Source organism: Ziziphus jujuba, chromosome 3 (genome assembly GCF_031755915.1).
Source record: "Ziziphus jujuba cultivar Dongzao chromosome 3, ASM3175591v1".
Classification (NCBI taxonomy): Eukaryota; Viridiplantae; Streptophyta; class Magnoliopsida; order Rosales; family Rhamnaceae; genus Ziziphus; species Ziziphus jujuba.
The window spans coordinates 26038789-26055095 of NC_083381.1; the positions used below are offsets into that span (position 1 = coordinate 26038789).

General features: G+C 33.3%; 1 protein-coding gene across 5 annotated transcripts; it reads left to right on the forward strand.

Moving 5' to 3' along the window:
* Window positions 1-1462: 1462 nt before the first annotated feature.
* On the forward strand, window positions 1463-11234 carry LOC107423077 (protein argonaute 10). Of its 5 annotated transcripts, none has more exons than XM_048477875.2 (22): window positions 1463-1607; window positions 3437-4120; window positions 4465-4673; window positions 4921-5070; window positions 5175-5308; window positions 5408-5517; window positions 5613-5719; window positions 5954-6092; window positions 6194-6310; window positions 6739-6846; window positions 6937-7008; window positions 7261-7383; window positions 7496-7655; window positions 7760-7881; window positions 8011-8148; window positions 8235-8377; window positions 8600-8662; window positions 9343-9406; window positions 9496-9631; window positions 9768-9841; window positions 9939-10065; window positions 10598-11234. In XM_048477875.2, exons 2-22 carry the CDS (start codon window positions 3599-3601, stop codon window positions 10777-10779), a joined length of 3000 nt encoding a protein of 999 aa, XP_048333832.2. In that variant the 5' UTR covers window positions 1463-1607; window positions 3437-3598; the 3' UTR covers window positions 10780-11234. The 5 variants fall into 5 exon arrangements, with proteins under 5 accessions (XP_048333832.2, XP_048333834.2, XP_048333831.2 ...); XM_048477877.2 differs by having other exon boundaries at window positions 1603-1621; XM_048477874.2 differs by lacking the exon at window positions 1463-1607 and adding an exon at window positions 1683-2221.
* Window positions 11235-16307: the final 5073 nt, after the last annotated feature.

Consider the following 16307-nt stretch of genomic DNA (forward strand, 5'->3'; position numbering starts at 1 on the left):
TTATTTATTTATTTATCTTTTTTTTTTTATAAAATGCTTTAAGCTTATTTATTGTCCAATGATACATTTAAAACCCAACAACTAAACTTAAATTTTTACTACAATGTACCAAAATATTATGAGAGACCTTATGATTTGATGTTACATTTTCAACTTCATTCATACCCTTCCCTAGTATTTATTTATTTTTTTAACAAGTACCTTTCCATAGTTACACAAAGTTTTTAATACAATAGTTGTAACTTAAAAAAGTAAATGCAAACTGAATTTTAGTTTCTTTAATTTGAAATTTCAAATGATATGTTTAACACTTCGCTGTCAATTAATTACCATATAAAATTTAAATGCGTATGTGACAAAATATGATTAAATATCTATACATAATTAATTCGTTCATAAGGTATAACAGTTTTAAATAATTATGTTAATGCAATTTTTGTTACAACGGTTATAAATAATTATGTAAATACGGATTTTTGCTACAATTTTTAAACAAATCTTTATTTTATTTATTTTTTCTAAATTAAGCTAATATTGAAAATTTGATCCTCTCTAAGTTCTTCATGCATATTATTTCACTCCTCTTTTGAAGATTTTTTGATTATTTATAGTAATTCTCTCAAAATTTTTTTTTTTTTTTTGATATCTCAATTCCGTTAGATAAGTGTAGATTTAGGTGTAGATTTTAAAAGTATAGCAATTGGGACAAGTTTAGTTGATGGTTTTTTTAAGATTGAACCCTCTAATTTTCCCTAATGTGTTTTTTTTTTTTTTTTTTTTTTTTTTTTTTCAAAAGAGAAAGCAAAAATATTGGTTGGATATGGTATGAGCAACAACACCCAACCATCTCAATATCCAACTTTGGGTCAAAAATGCAATGATGCCGGAAAACCAGTCTACCAATCACAACCATCCAAAATATAATGAGTAGCAGTCATCAAACCTAGTTTGATTTCCCACCATGGTGATGTACTAAGTTGGGACCCAATTCTTCTCCAAGTCCAGAGAGTAATCATACACAATCACCACTCCCTTATAGGCCCCCACTTTTTATTTTATTTTATATATTATTATTATTATTTTCTGGTTCTTGCACGATAGAAGTCCTATTTTGCCTCCTCACGAGTCCGCATTGACATAATAAGACATTTCACAATCACAAAACCAAACCCCACCAGACAGACAGACAGACAGACACATATACATGATACACCCAATTAGCTCTTTTCCATCTCTTTAACTTCTTTAATCAACTGTATTATATTACATCAAGCAACTAGGATTGGTGGACCTATCATCTTGATATGATAGGCCACAACGTAGCGAATCAGACCAATTGGGTTCCAAAAAATAAAAAAAATAAAAAAGATAGAAGATAAGAAAGTAAGGTTCAAAGAAAATTGGACCCACACCAAATATTTCCATACTCTCATCCCCAAAGAATCGACCGTTACAGGCTCAACCAAGCCGCTTGATGTGCTCAATGTAGTGCTAGTGGTGATAATATATATAAGGCGAGAGAGAGAGAGAGAGAGGTATTATATAGGAGCACAGATGGAGAAGTCTGCAGGATAGAGGACTGCAAGTTCGAATTATTCTTCTTCTGTGTATGATTGCTTTTGTAATACTCAGTAGCTCTTTTGGACTCATACCCACCACTCTCTTTCTCTTTCCCTGTCTCTCTGAATTTTTTTTAATTTTTAATTTTTATTTCTTTTTATAATAAATGAGTCATGGTACGCCCCGAGGCTGCGCGATCAGTCCAGAGAACCAAAACGGAAGAGAGAGAGAGAGAGAGAGAGAGAGAGAGAGAGAGAGAGAGGGGTTTAGATTAGGAGAAGGGGAACAAAGTAAGAGAGAGAGAGAGAGAGAGAGAGGGCCATTTTTTAAAAGCAAAGAGGGCAGGGCAGGGCCTCACAAGCCTTTTACACGTGATAAAGAAAACACCAAAAGCACCTTGCATGCGTGTATAAAGATTCATCATCATCATCACAAAACCCCCCTCTCTATATCTCTCTCTCTCTCTCTCTCACTATATATCTTTCAAAATCTGAATCTCTTCGAAACCCATCTTTTATATCCTACTCATCTTCTCTCTTGTGGATTCTATTTATAATCAACTTCACGTTGTTTGGCAAACTAAAAAAATAAGAACACCTGTCAAAGTTTTCACCTTTGTTGTTTTGATTTGGCTGAGGAGCTCGTTTTAGTTTTTGTTTAAGTGAGTGATTCTTTACTTGATTATTAATGGGTTTCTGGATCTCCTTCACTTTCAATATATGGTTACTGCAAGAGTTGGTTGGTTGCTGAGTCTTCACTCTTTTTTTGGGTTGCCTTGGACTTCATGCTATTTATTATTTATATATATATTTTAAATATAGAGCATTAATTTTGGGTACTAACCAGATAGTGATTTTACTGCCCTTTCCAATGTTTATTCCTTCTTCTTGGATATGTTCTTGATTTTTGTTCTTTTCTGGGTGTTTTATTGTCTTTCTATGGAAGCCACATAGATTCAAAAATCTTTCTAATAAATTTTTATTTTGTTTCATATCCTTATGTTTTTATCTGCTTGGTCTTATCCATCTTTTATGTGCTTTGTTAATGGATTTTCAAGCTTTCAAATTTGGGTAAGGGACAGGATTTTAATAAAATGATTTTTTTTATCCACTGGGTATTTCAATTGTTGTTGGGTTTCTAATAATTTTTTCTGGCATACAATATTTATATCTATATATATTAAAGTTCTTGTCTTTACGATTTATGGTCATTGGACTCCTAATGGAAGCATCTGAGAAATAAAAAAAGGAAAATTTTCGTTCTCGGGCAATAGTCTGTTTTGTCTTCACATTTATGATTTTTTTTTTTTTTTTCAAGTAGTAGCGCTGGTTTCTAGCTGAGACTTCTGTTTGGGGTTTCGTGTTGCGTTTTCTTCTCGGTCGAGTCTTTAAGATCTTGAAGCCGGAAACTAAGGAAGTAAATATCTTTTAAAAAAATGGTTACTATATATGTATATTTTTTTGGTGAAAGGTTACAATATATTCTTGTTTATTGTTATCCTTTACTTCTTCATTCACTCCGTTTTGCAAATGTTCAGTCAGAGTGATACTGTAACTCTGCTAGTTTTGGTTGGTTCAGATTTTACTGTACAAATATAATATATATAAATAATACATTTGCTTGGGGGGTATTTTGCCGAGACAAAAGCGAGTAGTTGGTTTTCAATTTTTGCAAAGTAATAGTAATGCTTGTAGTTTTCAATAAAGGGTGGACGTAATCCATACCCTTTTTTCGTTTTTACTTTGCGTATGCATTATCATAGTTTTGTTTTACCTTTTTGCATTTTTTTTTAAAAAATTTTTGGGCACATCTTTAATTTTCTTTCTTTGAACTTTGGCTGACATGCATTTTCCATATCTGTTTTATGGATTTTCAGAGGAGAAGTCCTAAATCTGTGGGAGAAAACTGGTCATGACTAAAAGAAAAGAGGGTGTCTTTTGTGCCATTTGGTGAAGTTTATAGCTTTTAAGCAAAGTAGAGTGCTTTCTTTTTTAAGTTTTTGTGGTACTGGTTTTTTCAGTCAGCAAAAACCAAAGCCATGCCTATAAGGCAAATGAAAGAGAGCTCAGAGCAACATCTTGTGATCAAAACCCACATACAGAACTCCATGAATCCTGCTCAAAAAGCGCCCAAGACTGCTCAAAATGGCAAAGGTCCACCACCATCACCACCAACCCAAGAACAACAACAACAACCCCACCACAACGCTAAAACCCACAACCAAACTTCGCCTCCAACAAAGAACAGGGGAAGAAGAAGAGGCAGAGGTGGCCGGAAATCCGATCAAGGTGATGTCTGTCTACGACCGAGTTCCAGGCACTGTACTGTGGCTATTAAGCCAGAGTGTGCGAATCTTGCCGGAGCTCTGGTGGCTAGGACTCCAAATGGGTCTGTGGAAAATGGAGCTAACTTATGTGAGATGGACGTGGGTTTTCCTACTTCAAGCAAGTCTTTGAGTTTTGCCCCTAGGCCTGGGTTTGGTCAAGTTGGGACAAGATGTATTGTAAAGGCCAACCATTTCTTTGCAGAGTTACCGGACAAGGACTTGAACCAGTATGATGTATGTAAACTATTTTCTTTTATTTTTATTTTTATTATTTCTTTCTTTATTTTTTTTTTCCCTAAAGAATTGAAAAATCTACTGGGACTTGGGGGTAAAAAAATAAAATTTTGAGTGTTTTTCGTGTCATGAAATTGGGGCCCTTTAATCTGACATTCAATATGGTTTATAATGGGTATTTAGTTAATACTTGCTGCTGCATTGCAGAGGAAAATTCAATGGTTTTCTTTTTTTTTCCCTGTCCTTTCCTTCATTAGCATTTATGGGATTTAAGTCTGGCTGGCTTTCAATTTTGTTCTTTTTGTTTGCTTGCCTTTTCACCATCAGTGTTCTGTTTCTTGCAGGTAACCATAACTCCTGAGGTGGCGTCAAGAACTGTGAACAGAGCCATCATGGCAGAACTGGTGAGGCTGTATAAAGAATCTGACTTAGGAATGAGACTGCCTGCTTATGATGGCAGAAAAAGTCTGTACACTGCTGGGGAGCTTCCCTTTGCTTGGAAGGAGTTCAACATTAAGCTTGTAGATGAAGATGATGGAATTAATGGTCCCAAGTATGGAAAACTTCCCTTAGTTTTTCCATCTCATTGCTCACTTTTGTTGTTCTTCTTCACCCCTTATGTGATCTGTACCGCCTGGTCTTTCTCTTTTTGACATAATTGAGGAAAAAGTTAGAAACTGAAAAAAAAAAAAAACCTCCCTTTTATTTTATCTTTTGCATAGATACGAGAAGATGATGAACAGTTGGGTCTGGTTAATGATTATACTTCCATTGTAAGTAATATTTTTACAAAATTTCAGAAGAGAGAGGGAATACAAAGTGGTGATAAGGTTTGTTGCTCGGGCAAACTTGCATCATCTGGGCCAGTTTCTGGCAGGTAAACGTGCTGATGCTCCCCAGGAAGCTCTCCAAATTCTTGACATTGTATTAAGAGAACTCGCAACTAAGAGGTAAACAATCTCTCACGGAGTTGGGGATCTTTACGTCTGTTAGTGATGTTAAGAAAAGCCAAAATCGAATTCGAATTTATCTCACCAAGCCTAATTTTGTGAAGGTACTGCCCTATTGGAAGATCCTTCTTTTCGCCAGATATTAGAACACCACAACGGCTTGGTGATGGCTTGGAGTCTTGGTGTGGATTTTACCAGAGTATAAGGCCTACCCAGATGGGTTTATCTCTGAATATTGGTAATTAACTGCAGTTAATTGAACTTTGTTCCAAGAATTACTTTTTATATTCTCATTAATGATCTCTAAATTTTTCCTTTGTCCATTCACATTTTATAGATATGGCTTCAGCTGCATTTATTGAGCCTCTCCCCGTAATAGAGTTTGTCGGCCAGCTTCTTGGCAAAGATGTGTTGTCAAGGCCCTTGTCTGATTCTGATCGTATAAAGGTTTTTCCTCTCTTTATCGATATTGGTGATGTGTGCTGGTTTTCCTTTATTGTTATTTGACTAGTTCTAGAATGTCTCTATGAAATTCCTACTAGATTAAAAAGGCTCTTAGAGGAGTGAAAGTCGAGGTCACACACAGAGGTAGTGTTCGTAGGAAATATCGGGTTTCAGGATTGACATCCCAACCCACAAGAGAACTAGTGTAAGCTTTCAAAAATCTTTTACCTGGTTCTAAGCTTTTTAAATTTGATATTTACTAAATTTCATGCTTTGATCATCGAAATGGTTCTACTTAATTGCTCTATTTTTGTCTCTATTATTTTTTCCCCTTACATGAACTACAAAAAATAAGTTTTTAGTCCATTTTAATTTTCATATTCAATCGTTTTCAACTAACTTGTTGGTGTTAATACTCTCCGATGTGATTTTCATTCAGTTTTCCTGTTGATGAGAACGCAACGATGAAGTCGGTCGTTGAATACTTCCAAGAGATGTATGGTTTCACAATTCAACATTCACATCTTCCTTGCCTTCAAGTGGGAAACCAGAAGAAGGCAAACTATTTACCTATGGAGGTAGGAAATGGTGAATAGAAAATCCTCTTTTGCAGCCAAGTCACTTTTTAGTGTCTCTTTGTAATATCATTTTCTGGAACATATGTGCTTTAAATTTGCAGGCCTGCAAAATTGTTGAGGGACAGCGATATACAAAAAGGTTGAATGAGAAACAAATTACTGCTCTCTTAAAAGTTACATGCCAAAGGCCTAGGGATCGTGAAAATGACATCCTGCAGGTATAGTTATATTATACTTTTGTATGTCTCACAAATTACTTAAAATGTCCTTAAAAGAATATCATATTATGTAAAGTAGAATTATCTTTTTCTACCCTGCTGTCTTGCCAATTTCAGGTGAAGAACTATTTCTTTATTAAATCTCACTCATTTAGTTTAAAAATGGCAACTATGGCTATGTTTTGTGTCCCGTCCAAATTTATATGGTATGAATAGAATTAAGAAATCTATTTTTTTTTTTTTTTTTTGTCACATAGCTCATAGTAGAACAGGGTTAATGGCTTTGACTTTTGAGTAATTTAATGAACCTCTGATACAAGAATATAATAACTTCAGAAGGCAAATTGATTTGAATAATGTAATATGATAAATATTATATGGAATATGGTCTTTCATGTCTTGATTTTTATTTTATCGCTTCCAAGCAGACAGTTCAGCATCAGGCTTATGATCATGACCCATATGCGAAGGAGTTTGGAGTCAAAGTCAGTGAAAAACTAGCTTCTGTGGAGGCTCGAATTCTCCCTGCACCTTGGGTAATATCTTCAACTTTTATGTTCAGTGTGGAGCACTAGTAATGAGTACTGTTTTCATTGCTCACTATTTGTTGATACTCTTATCTGCAGCTGAAATATCATGAGACTGGAAAAGAAAAGAATTGTTTGCCTCAAGTAGGGCAGTGGAATATGATGAACAAGGTATGATCTTCTATGTTGCAATTATTTTTTCAACCATGAGCTTACTCCTAGGTTATGACTAGACTGAATAAATCTAATAACTCCAAGTATACCATTAGTAGTTATCAACTATCTCCCATCAAGTAATTAAGATATTTAGAATTAGATATTATCTTTTTTCTTTTATATTCTTAGGCATTTCTATTTGCCTTGTATCCTGTGTGTTGTTTCTATGGCTTAACTTACGGATGCCTGCTTTTCATGTTAATACAGAAAATGATTAATGGAATGACAGTAAGCCGGTGGGCATGTATTAATTTCTCAAGGAGTGTACAAGAGAGTGTTGCTCGTGGGTTTTGCAATGAGCTTGCTCAAATGTGTCAAGTATCTGGCATGGTGCATGTCCATTTTATCATATTTACTTTACCTTCATTTTTTTCATATTAAGAACGAGACCTTTGTGTATGACATATTCAAATGTGCTGCTGCTGCTTTTTCTTCTTGGTAGGAATTTAATCCAGAACCTGTAATTCCAATCTACAACGCCAGGCCTGAACAAGTAGAGAAAGCTTTGAAGCATGTTTATCATGCATCCATGAACAAAACAAAAGGGAAAGAATTAGAGCTTCTATTAGCTATCTTACCTGACAACAATGGATCTCTTTATGGTATATTCAATCTTGCAATTTTGGTGCTTATTTGATTTAACTTTTACATTGATTTAAATGAGTTGTTAACTTGAAAATTACTTAACATTATTATTATTTTTTAGGTGATCTCAAGCGAATCTGTGAAACAGATCTTGGCTTAATATCACAATGCTGTCTCACAAAACATGTTTTCAAGATTAGCAAACAATACCTGGCTAATGTGTCCCTGAAGATTAATGTCAAGGTTTGATCAGACCCACAATATTTCTATTAAGCCATGCTTAATCAGTAATATCCTTCTTAGTAATGTTTTCCCTGTTTTCGGCCCCATTTCTATTGAGTTCTGTTCTTTATTACTCCATTCTTTGTGCAGATGGGTGGAAGAAACACTGTTCTTTTGGATGCTATTAGCTGCAGAATACCATTAGTCAGTGACATACCAACCATAATATTTGGGGCAGATGTGACTCACCCAGAGAATGGAGAAGACTCTAGCCCCTCAATAGCTGCTGTACAATTCTCTTACCCTTCCCTAAAATTTTTTACTGCTCTAGTTGAAACCCTTGTTGATAATAATATATTTTTGTCCAATTGTAGGTAGTAGCTTCACAGGACTGGCCAGAAGTGACCAAATATGCTGGACTAGTTTGTGCACAAGCTCACAGACAGGAACTAATACAAGATCTGTATAAAACTTGGCAAGACCCTGTACGTGGCACAGTTAGTGGTGGCATGATCAGGTATAAAGACTCTTTAAATTGTTCTCTGATGATTTCCTAAACTCGATTATTTCTTATATTCCTTCTTGTCTCGCCAATATGTACATGCACACATTCCAATATTCCTTATTTCATGTGTCATATGGTTTGGTTCTAGGATTTCCTGGCATGGTTCTTCTCCATGCCAGAATTAATCTTTTGTGTATATGGTGTGCTTAATAAGTGTACTAATATTTTGTTCAGGGATCTTCTTGTTTCCTTTAGGAAGGCAACAGGGCAGAAGCCACTAAGGATTATATTTTACAGGTGACATTCCCTTCATTCAGTGTTCATAGTATTGTTGAGCTATGTTTTAACAATAATTATTGCAGTGATAAATTCTAGATAATGCAATCCGCTAAATCTAATATTAGTATTGATTTGAAATAGATGTCTTTCCTTAATTTTTGATAAGATCAATACTGTGCAATAGACTATAGTTTTTGGTTTTATCTGATAAAAGCCACTGAAAGGATAGAACACCTAAACTTTTTTCTGAAAATCATTTTGCTTATTCTAAAATAAAGGAAGTACATACATTATACTTGTGCTAAAAGCCAGCTCTGGCATAAAAGTTCTACCTTTGATATACATGCATTCATGAGCCCAGGGTGTTTGGTCCAATTAGTATGGGGCTGGAATTGGATTAGGAAAGAACTTGGCTTTTCAAATTGAATCTGTTTGGATCTAGTGTTGTTTAGTTCACAATTGTCTACTTTTGTACTTTCCAATTTTCTTAATCTTGTGTTTTAGGAAATCCATATGATTTTGAAGTTTCATTCACATTTTCCACTCTTTTGGTAAATTGGCCTGATTAATCTAGAATTATTACTTTGCAGAAAAAATACAATGCAGTATTACCAGTTTTAGTTTAATAATCTGGAATTAGTAACATTTATATGTTTTTTACTATGGATTTCAATTTAATAGAAAATAATTTTGTGCAGGGATGGTGTTAGTGAAGGGCAATTTTACCAAGTACTTCTTTTTGAGTTAGATGCAATCAGGAAGGTGGGATTAATAATCCTAAGTATCCTCTAATTTATGAAAGTATTTGGAATCACAAAAAAGTTCTGAGATTTACAAATATTTCTGTACAGGCTTGTGCATCTCTGGAACCCAACTATCAACCACCCGTCACCTTCATAGTGGTACAAAAACGACATCATACTCGTTTATTTGCTAATAACCACAGGGATAGGAGTAGTACAGACAAGAGTGGGAACATATTGCCTGGTAAAGTTGAAAATTCATTAAGAATTACGTCCTTGTTTTAGGCATGTACAATTGCAGGATGATAGTTCTTACTTTTTTCCTCCTTTTTTCCTATAGTGATTTTTTTTTTCTTTCTTTTTCTTTTTTTTTTTTTCAGGCACCGTGGTTGACTCTAAAATCTGTCATCCTACAGAATTTGATTTTTATCTCTGCAGCCATGCTGGTATTCAGGTATTAAATGAACTAAAATATTTGTTCTTGGTTTTGCTAAATTTTGTTAGACCTTATTACGCAAAAAGTAGTAACATTTGTCTTCCTTTTATAACAGGGGACAAGTAGACCAGCTCACTACCATGTACTTTGGGATGAGAACAATTTTACCGCTGATGGAATCCAGTCATTGACAAACAATCTATGTTATACGTATGCGAGGTGTACACGATCTGTGTCTGTTGGTAAGCCATTGTTCTTCCTTGTATATGACATCTGATACATATGGTCGAGGGTTGCATGTCGAGTTTGGTCGTCCCTTGAGATTGTAATGCCGTTTTCGCTTTAAAATTCTCTAATTTTTATGGAAAAGCGGCATAATTTTAGAAAGTACCCAATGCCTGAGAATTCATTATAGCTGCAATGAAATTGGGATCTTATGAACTGCAAAAAGAAGCTGAAAGTACTTCTACCTACTCATAAACACTGAATTCATCAACACTAAAGCATAGAGAATATTGGAATCAGTGACATTATATTTGTTGATGAGCAGTTCTTTGAGGTTATCCGTTTCTTTGGGGCATTGAAGGTAAAATCATTTCATGCCACGAAATAATGCACAGAGTGAATATGGATAGAAGATTTTGCCTGTGGTTATTTGTTGTTTTGGGGGGAATAAAAAAGAGAAACTAGTGATGCATTTTGTGCTGTTGTCTTATTTGTGAATCTTACAAGTTGTTTTAATTAAGTTATACCACATTTTTGGCTCCTGTGCAGTTCCTCCAGCATATTATGCTCATTTGGCTGCTTTCCGAGCCCGGTTTTATATGGAACCAGAAATGCAGGAGAATGGCACAAATGGTCATTCTGCCAAGGGTACAAGGGCTTCAGGAGAGTCCGGGGTCCGGCCCTTGCCAGCACTTAAGGAAAATGTGAAGAGGGTGATGTTTTACTGTTAGAAAAGGGAGAGATGAGGGAGGAGGGGAGAGAGATGGTCGGTTGCAGAGTGATAGCCAGATGAGGAAGCAATCATGAAAAAGAGGTTATTTCATTGGTAAAATTCCTTCTGTAAATGTATAATTATGCAATGGTTGCAGGGTTTTCTCATTTGCCCTGGCCAAGAATGGGGCAAAAAGGAAAAAGAAAAAGAAAATGCTGAAAAGAAAAAAATGCTTCATGCAAAATTTGACTCAGGTGATTATAGGTTGAAAGGGTTGATGGGAGTTGTCGATGCTAGGCTAGATGAAAAAGTAGGAAGTCAAGCCATGTTAATTATAGGTGAGGAAGTTTGCTAGAATGTTGTCTGCACTCTGCAGTGACACCCGATTCAGATTAGAGAATGTCAAATGTTTGGCTCTGTAAAGAAATGTTTACTAGTGAATCAAATCTTTTATATGTAGGAAATTTTACATCATCCTTTCAATGTGCCTCTCTAAATTGTATGGTCTAAATTAAATCTTCTGGTTATGAGAGAGGGAGAGAGAGATATATAATAACATTGCACTCTTCATGAAATGGAAAATATTTTAAGAATCTTGCGAGTTAAATAACATTGTTTTCTTCAGAAGTTCGATCAGTCTTTTCTTCAAAAGTTCGAAGAAAAATGAAATAAGAACGACGTACTGAAAGAGGTTGGCTCTGCTCACGAGGCAGAGTATGCCTTGGACATGTACAACGTTTAAGTCAAATCATAGGACATACTTCATAGGGAAGTTAGCACTCAAGAGTTTCGACCACACATATGCTTTATGAGCAGACAGCATTTCGACAATGGAACGGTGGATTTGTACCATTTTACATTTCCAGTTTCCAAGTCCACCAAGTGTAGAACCATAAACAAAAAGAAATTGATGAATAAAGTTGGATCAGACAGATAACAAGTAAGATAATACCAACAGCTGTGCCGCCATCAACCATTTCTGATGTAACTTTTACAAGAAACTCATTTCGCATACTCTCAAATTTGTGAAAAAATACGATAATTATCTTGAATTTTTTTCTTTTTTCTTTTTTTTTTTTCTTTGTGACCTCTCTTTAATCTATAATTAAATATGTGAAAATGGTGAGCATGATTATGCAGGTGTCATAGGTTCTTTGATTTTATCAAATTGATGAGTTATATGAAGCCGTAGAGTACGAGTCTCTTTGCTTCCCATAATCTGATTAAGTTCTATGTTTTGATCTCATAGTCTTTTGAAAACATATCGAAATATAGAAAAAAGTGTGGCTTCACTTTAAGTGGCAAAGTGATTGTAACTCAAGGCTAGAATATCTAGGCATGGTGTGTCACGTCCTTGCTAACGTATGATCTGTTGCAGCCAACAAATCTGGACCATATTTCATCTGACTTGTCTTTTCTAGCCAGGATACCACCTAATACAATAATTGAAAGTGGAAACCCTTACAATTTTTGTGCAAGTTCCCTATCCAGAGATTCCAAATAGGGGACATTCTTCTCCTCGTTTCACATAAAAGTTCCCAACTCTCATCCTTATCAAGAAGTGACAATGAATAAGTCCTCGCTAGCAGCTAAAGCAACTTTTTGTTTTTTGTTTTTTTTTTTTTTTTCTTGATTAGTGATTAATATTCTGTTTCAATTTGATCCATCAGCTGAAACACTTTTGATGTCATCCCACATTTGAGTTGTCCAAATGTCATCCATGACAACAAGGTATCTTATTCCCTTCAAGTCATCACGTAGTGTGATTTTAAGTTGCTGATCAGACATATGATTTTTCTCATCCAATTTTGACACATTAATAATGCACTAGTCTTTATATGTCAGTCACAATTTATTCATATTGTATTCTTGAGATACTTAACCCATTCATAATATTGAATATTGAAAATGATTCTTGATATGCCAATTTTATATATATATATATATATATATATTGACAATTATGGTCTTTTTTAAATTATCTATATTGAAAATTGAAATTAATTCACGTCATAATAAAGTTATAAGTGATAATTGAAATTTTTTTTCTTTGTATAAAATATTGTGTTAATGGTGTTGAAACTTGGATAACATAGAACAAGAAAGGGAAAATTTTAACTAGATCATGAGGCTCAATATAATTACAAATCAAATTTTCAGGATTTAAAAAAATTACTCCTATGGTTGGGATTCTATCCATCCAACACTAATCTCTTTCTTATGTAATAGATTAGTGACAAAAATACTCCATAAGTTAAAAATTAAAAATTTAATAGAATATAAAATGAAATATGAGTGGCTAATCAATTAAACTAACCTGAGTTGTTGTAAACTTAATTCAATAGCACTCCTCACAAAAATATAAAATAACACCCTTAATTATTAAAATATAAATATATTCATTATAATATTATCTAAGAATTGAAAATAAACCATAGAAAGATCAATTGCAATATTTATCAAACTATTTTTTTTAAAAAAAAAAAAAGGAGATATTTTTTAAACTAGCGTGATGTTTTAATAGTTTACAATAATTTGGTATATGCTTAGGGAAATTGACAAATTAATGGAATCTTATCCAAAATGAGATAGTACAAGGGTCTTTTCAACACTAGCTAACATATATGCATATATAATTACAAAAGGGAAAATTAGAAACAGATCTTTTACAACAACAAAAAACAAAATATACCATAGGGAGAGAGAAACAGCTAGCAGTGCTTTCCATGAGAAAAATAAGCTTATAAGACCGAATTTTTTGGAAACTAAAGGTTAACTAAAATCATGTGTATGTTTACAATTTCCTTTGCGAGAAAGTAAACTATTTATGCAGTGGAAGTTTTAGATGACAATCACTGTTCTTGTGTGTTAAATAACAATTTGTCTCCAAAGTATAACAACTTAGAGCCTAATATAAGAGAATCAAAGATAACAACTTTGAGCCTAATATAAGAGAATCAAAGCCCTTTAGTGGCTTTAATGAGTAATGACATATTTTACTTGTTATCAGCCACCTGTTGCTTGGTATATATTTACACCAACTATCAACCTCGCGTCACCTTCATGGTGGTGCAAAAACGACGTCATACTCGTTTATTTGCTGATAACCAAAGGGATATATAGAAGCAGTACGGACAATAATGGGAACATATTGCCCGGTAAAGTTGTTCATTATAAATTGTGTACTTCCAGTACTAATAAAGGAGCAGCCCTTTGAGCTTAATCTGAGCTTAATCTTGCAAGCATCTTACAAAAGTCGCAAGCTTTCACTTTTGAGTTGGTACTTTAAGGAAGAAAATATTCAATTCATATAAATACAAATAAATAAATAAAAACATAGATATACAAATCATTCCATTTGGGAGTATATACAAACCGAGCGTCAAAATGCAGTCAACTTTATTGAAAAAAGAAAAAAAGGAAAAAAGAAAAATGAAGATAATAATAATAATAAAGAGAAAAAAAAAAAGCTCATTCAATTTACACTTTAGTTTTCCGACAAAATGGAACACAATAAATTGAAGATGCCATCAAACTACTGGCTTTTGGTATTTGGACATGAACTAACAAAAAATAGATATTTTAACGCCTAGAAAGGCCCAAAACGAAAAACCATACCATGTTCTGCGGTGGAGACAATCTGGGCTTTCATAATTTTTCCTTTTCCACCAAAATTACATATATATATATGTGTGTGTGTGTGTGTGTGTGTGTGTGTGTGTGTGATAGTAGCGTCCAAAAAGATTAGGTACTGTGTAGTGAAACATGTGCATATTAGCAAAATAAATTGCAGTCTATAGATGATTTAATAATTTACACGTTAATTTATGGTTTAACCTTTAACAACAAGCCAATGATCATGTCGAAATTTGGCATATCAAAGCTTTAAAATTAAGGAGGAATATTATAAAAGCTAATACTGATTTTTACATATATACTAGTTGTTCATCGCGAGTCCATATCTTGAAGGGTATGTATACTGTATACTGCAGAGCAGTTTCTTGTTTATTTATTTTTTAATTTTTTCTTTAAACTAGAAACTCGTTTTCCTTTTCATTGATTTAAGACTCGTTATTGTTCCATCTCCAAGTTCTTTATGTGGGTTACCTTAAAACGAAAGCCAAATTCTCCCTGCTTCTGTTGCATATCTTATATTATATATATATTTCTCCCTTCTTCTGTTTCATATCTTATGTTATATATATATATATATATATATATTTATATGAAGGTCAATAATGAACTCCATCGACTTACTCTTTCTACTCTTCTATGTATTTCTTATATGAACCCTTCTTAATTTTGTGTTTGTAAATGCTATATTCGCCGTTGGATCGAGGAAATCTCAATCAGTATATATAGGTAGTTTTATATGAAGATTATATCAAGATCAAGTTTTTTTTTTTTTTTTTGGGGTAAAAAATATCAAGATCAAGATCAAGTAAATAAAATGATTTTGGCATCAAATTAGTTTTTGTTAACCTTTAGAACACTTAAAAAGTTATAATTTTAATGATCTATTGGAACTTTATTTTTTAACGTGATATATATATATATATATATATCTATGTATTATATTCCATAGATAGGATATCATGCTCAACGTATATATGTGGAATTTTTAATCATATAATGCATATAACACAAAAAATCTAATTACTAACAATTAGAATATAAATATTTTTTAAACTAATAACAAAACTGATCAGATCATAATGGTATCATTTATCATAAATGTAAATATATCACACACACATGCGCGCGTGCGAAGTATGATATATTAAATAAATGCTGACTAATTAGCACCATGTACATAATCGATCGACTTTCTCAACTTCACTTTGGAGAGTTGAGATTTATATATATATGTTCTACGTTATAATGTGCTCATCTTGGTCATCCTCTCAGCAGGTTACATGAATTATATTCAAGAGCACATTTTTTTTATATATAAATTGGAGGGTTCAAAATCAAACAATTTCCCAAAAAAATAGTGATTTTTACCACTATGATGTCCAAGTGCACCTAACTTAATGCAAAAATTAATTGTCCTCTTGAACTAGTCACTATGATTTTATATGTTGTTTTGAGATATTGATCCTTAATTGTCAACTGAAATCACATATATATAGATGTCTTCTTTTTTTTCATCTTTTTTTTGTTTTTTTTTTGAGAAAATTTTTTCATCTTCATATATGCATATATATATATATATATATGTATATATATTCAATAATGTTAATCAGGAGGACTGATAATGTGTATATATATATATATATATATATATTCAAAGCTAATCGGAAGGAGCACAGTTCATTAATAATCAAGTCCATTATGCACAACCAAATGATTAACATGAGGTAGGAGGTACCATTACCCCCACTTCTCTCTCTCCTGACCTTAAAAGTACGTAACTAAATCCTAGAAAGATCAGTTGGTATATATATCAAACTAGATATATCTAGTTTAAAATTGTTTGGTATATGGCTCTCTTGGAAATTGAAAAATTAATGGAAAATCTTATCCAAACTGGGTTGTTCAAGAAAG

Coding starts and splice junctions, on each gene's coding strand:
- LOC107423077 (XM_048477875.2), top strand. CDS start 3,599: ATGCCTATAAGGCAAATGAAAGAGAGCTCAGAGCAACATCTTGTGATC. Junction 6,093..6,193: donor CAAACTATTTACCTATGGAG/GTAGGAAATGGT, acceptor TTAAATTTGCAG/GCCTGCAAAATTGTTGAGGG. Junction 7,656..7,759: donor CAACAATGGATCTCTTTATG/GTATATTCAATC, acceptor ATTATTTTTTAG/GTGATCTCAAGCGAATCTGT.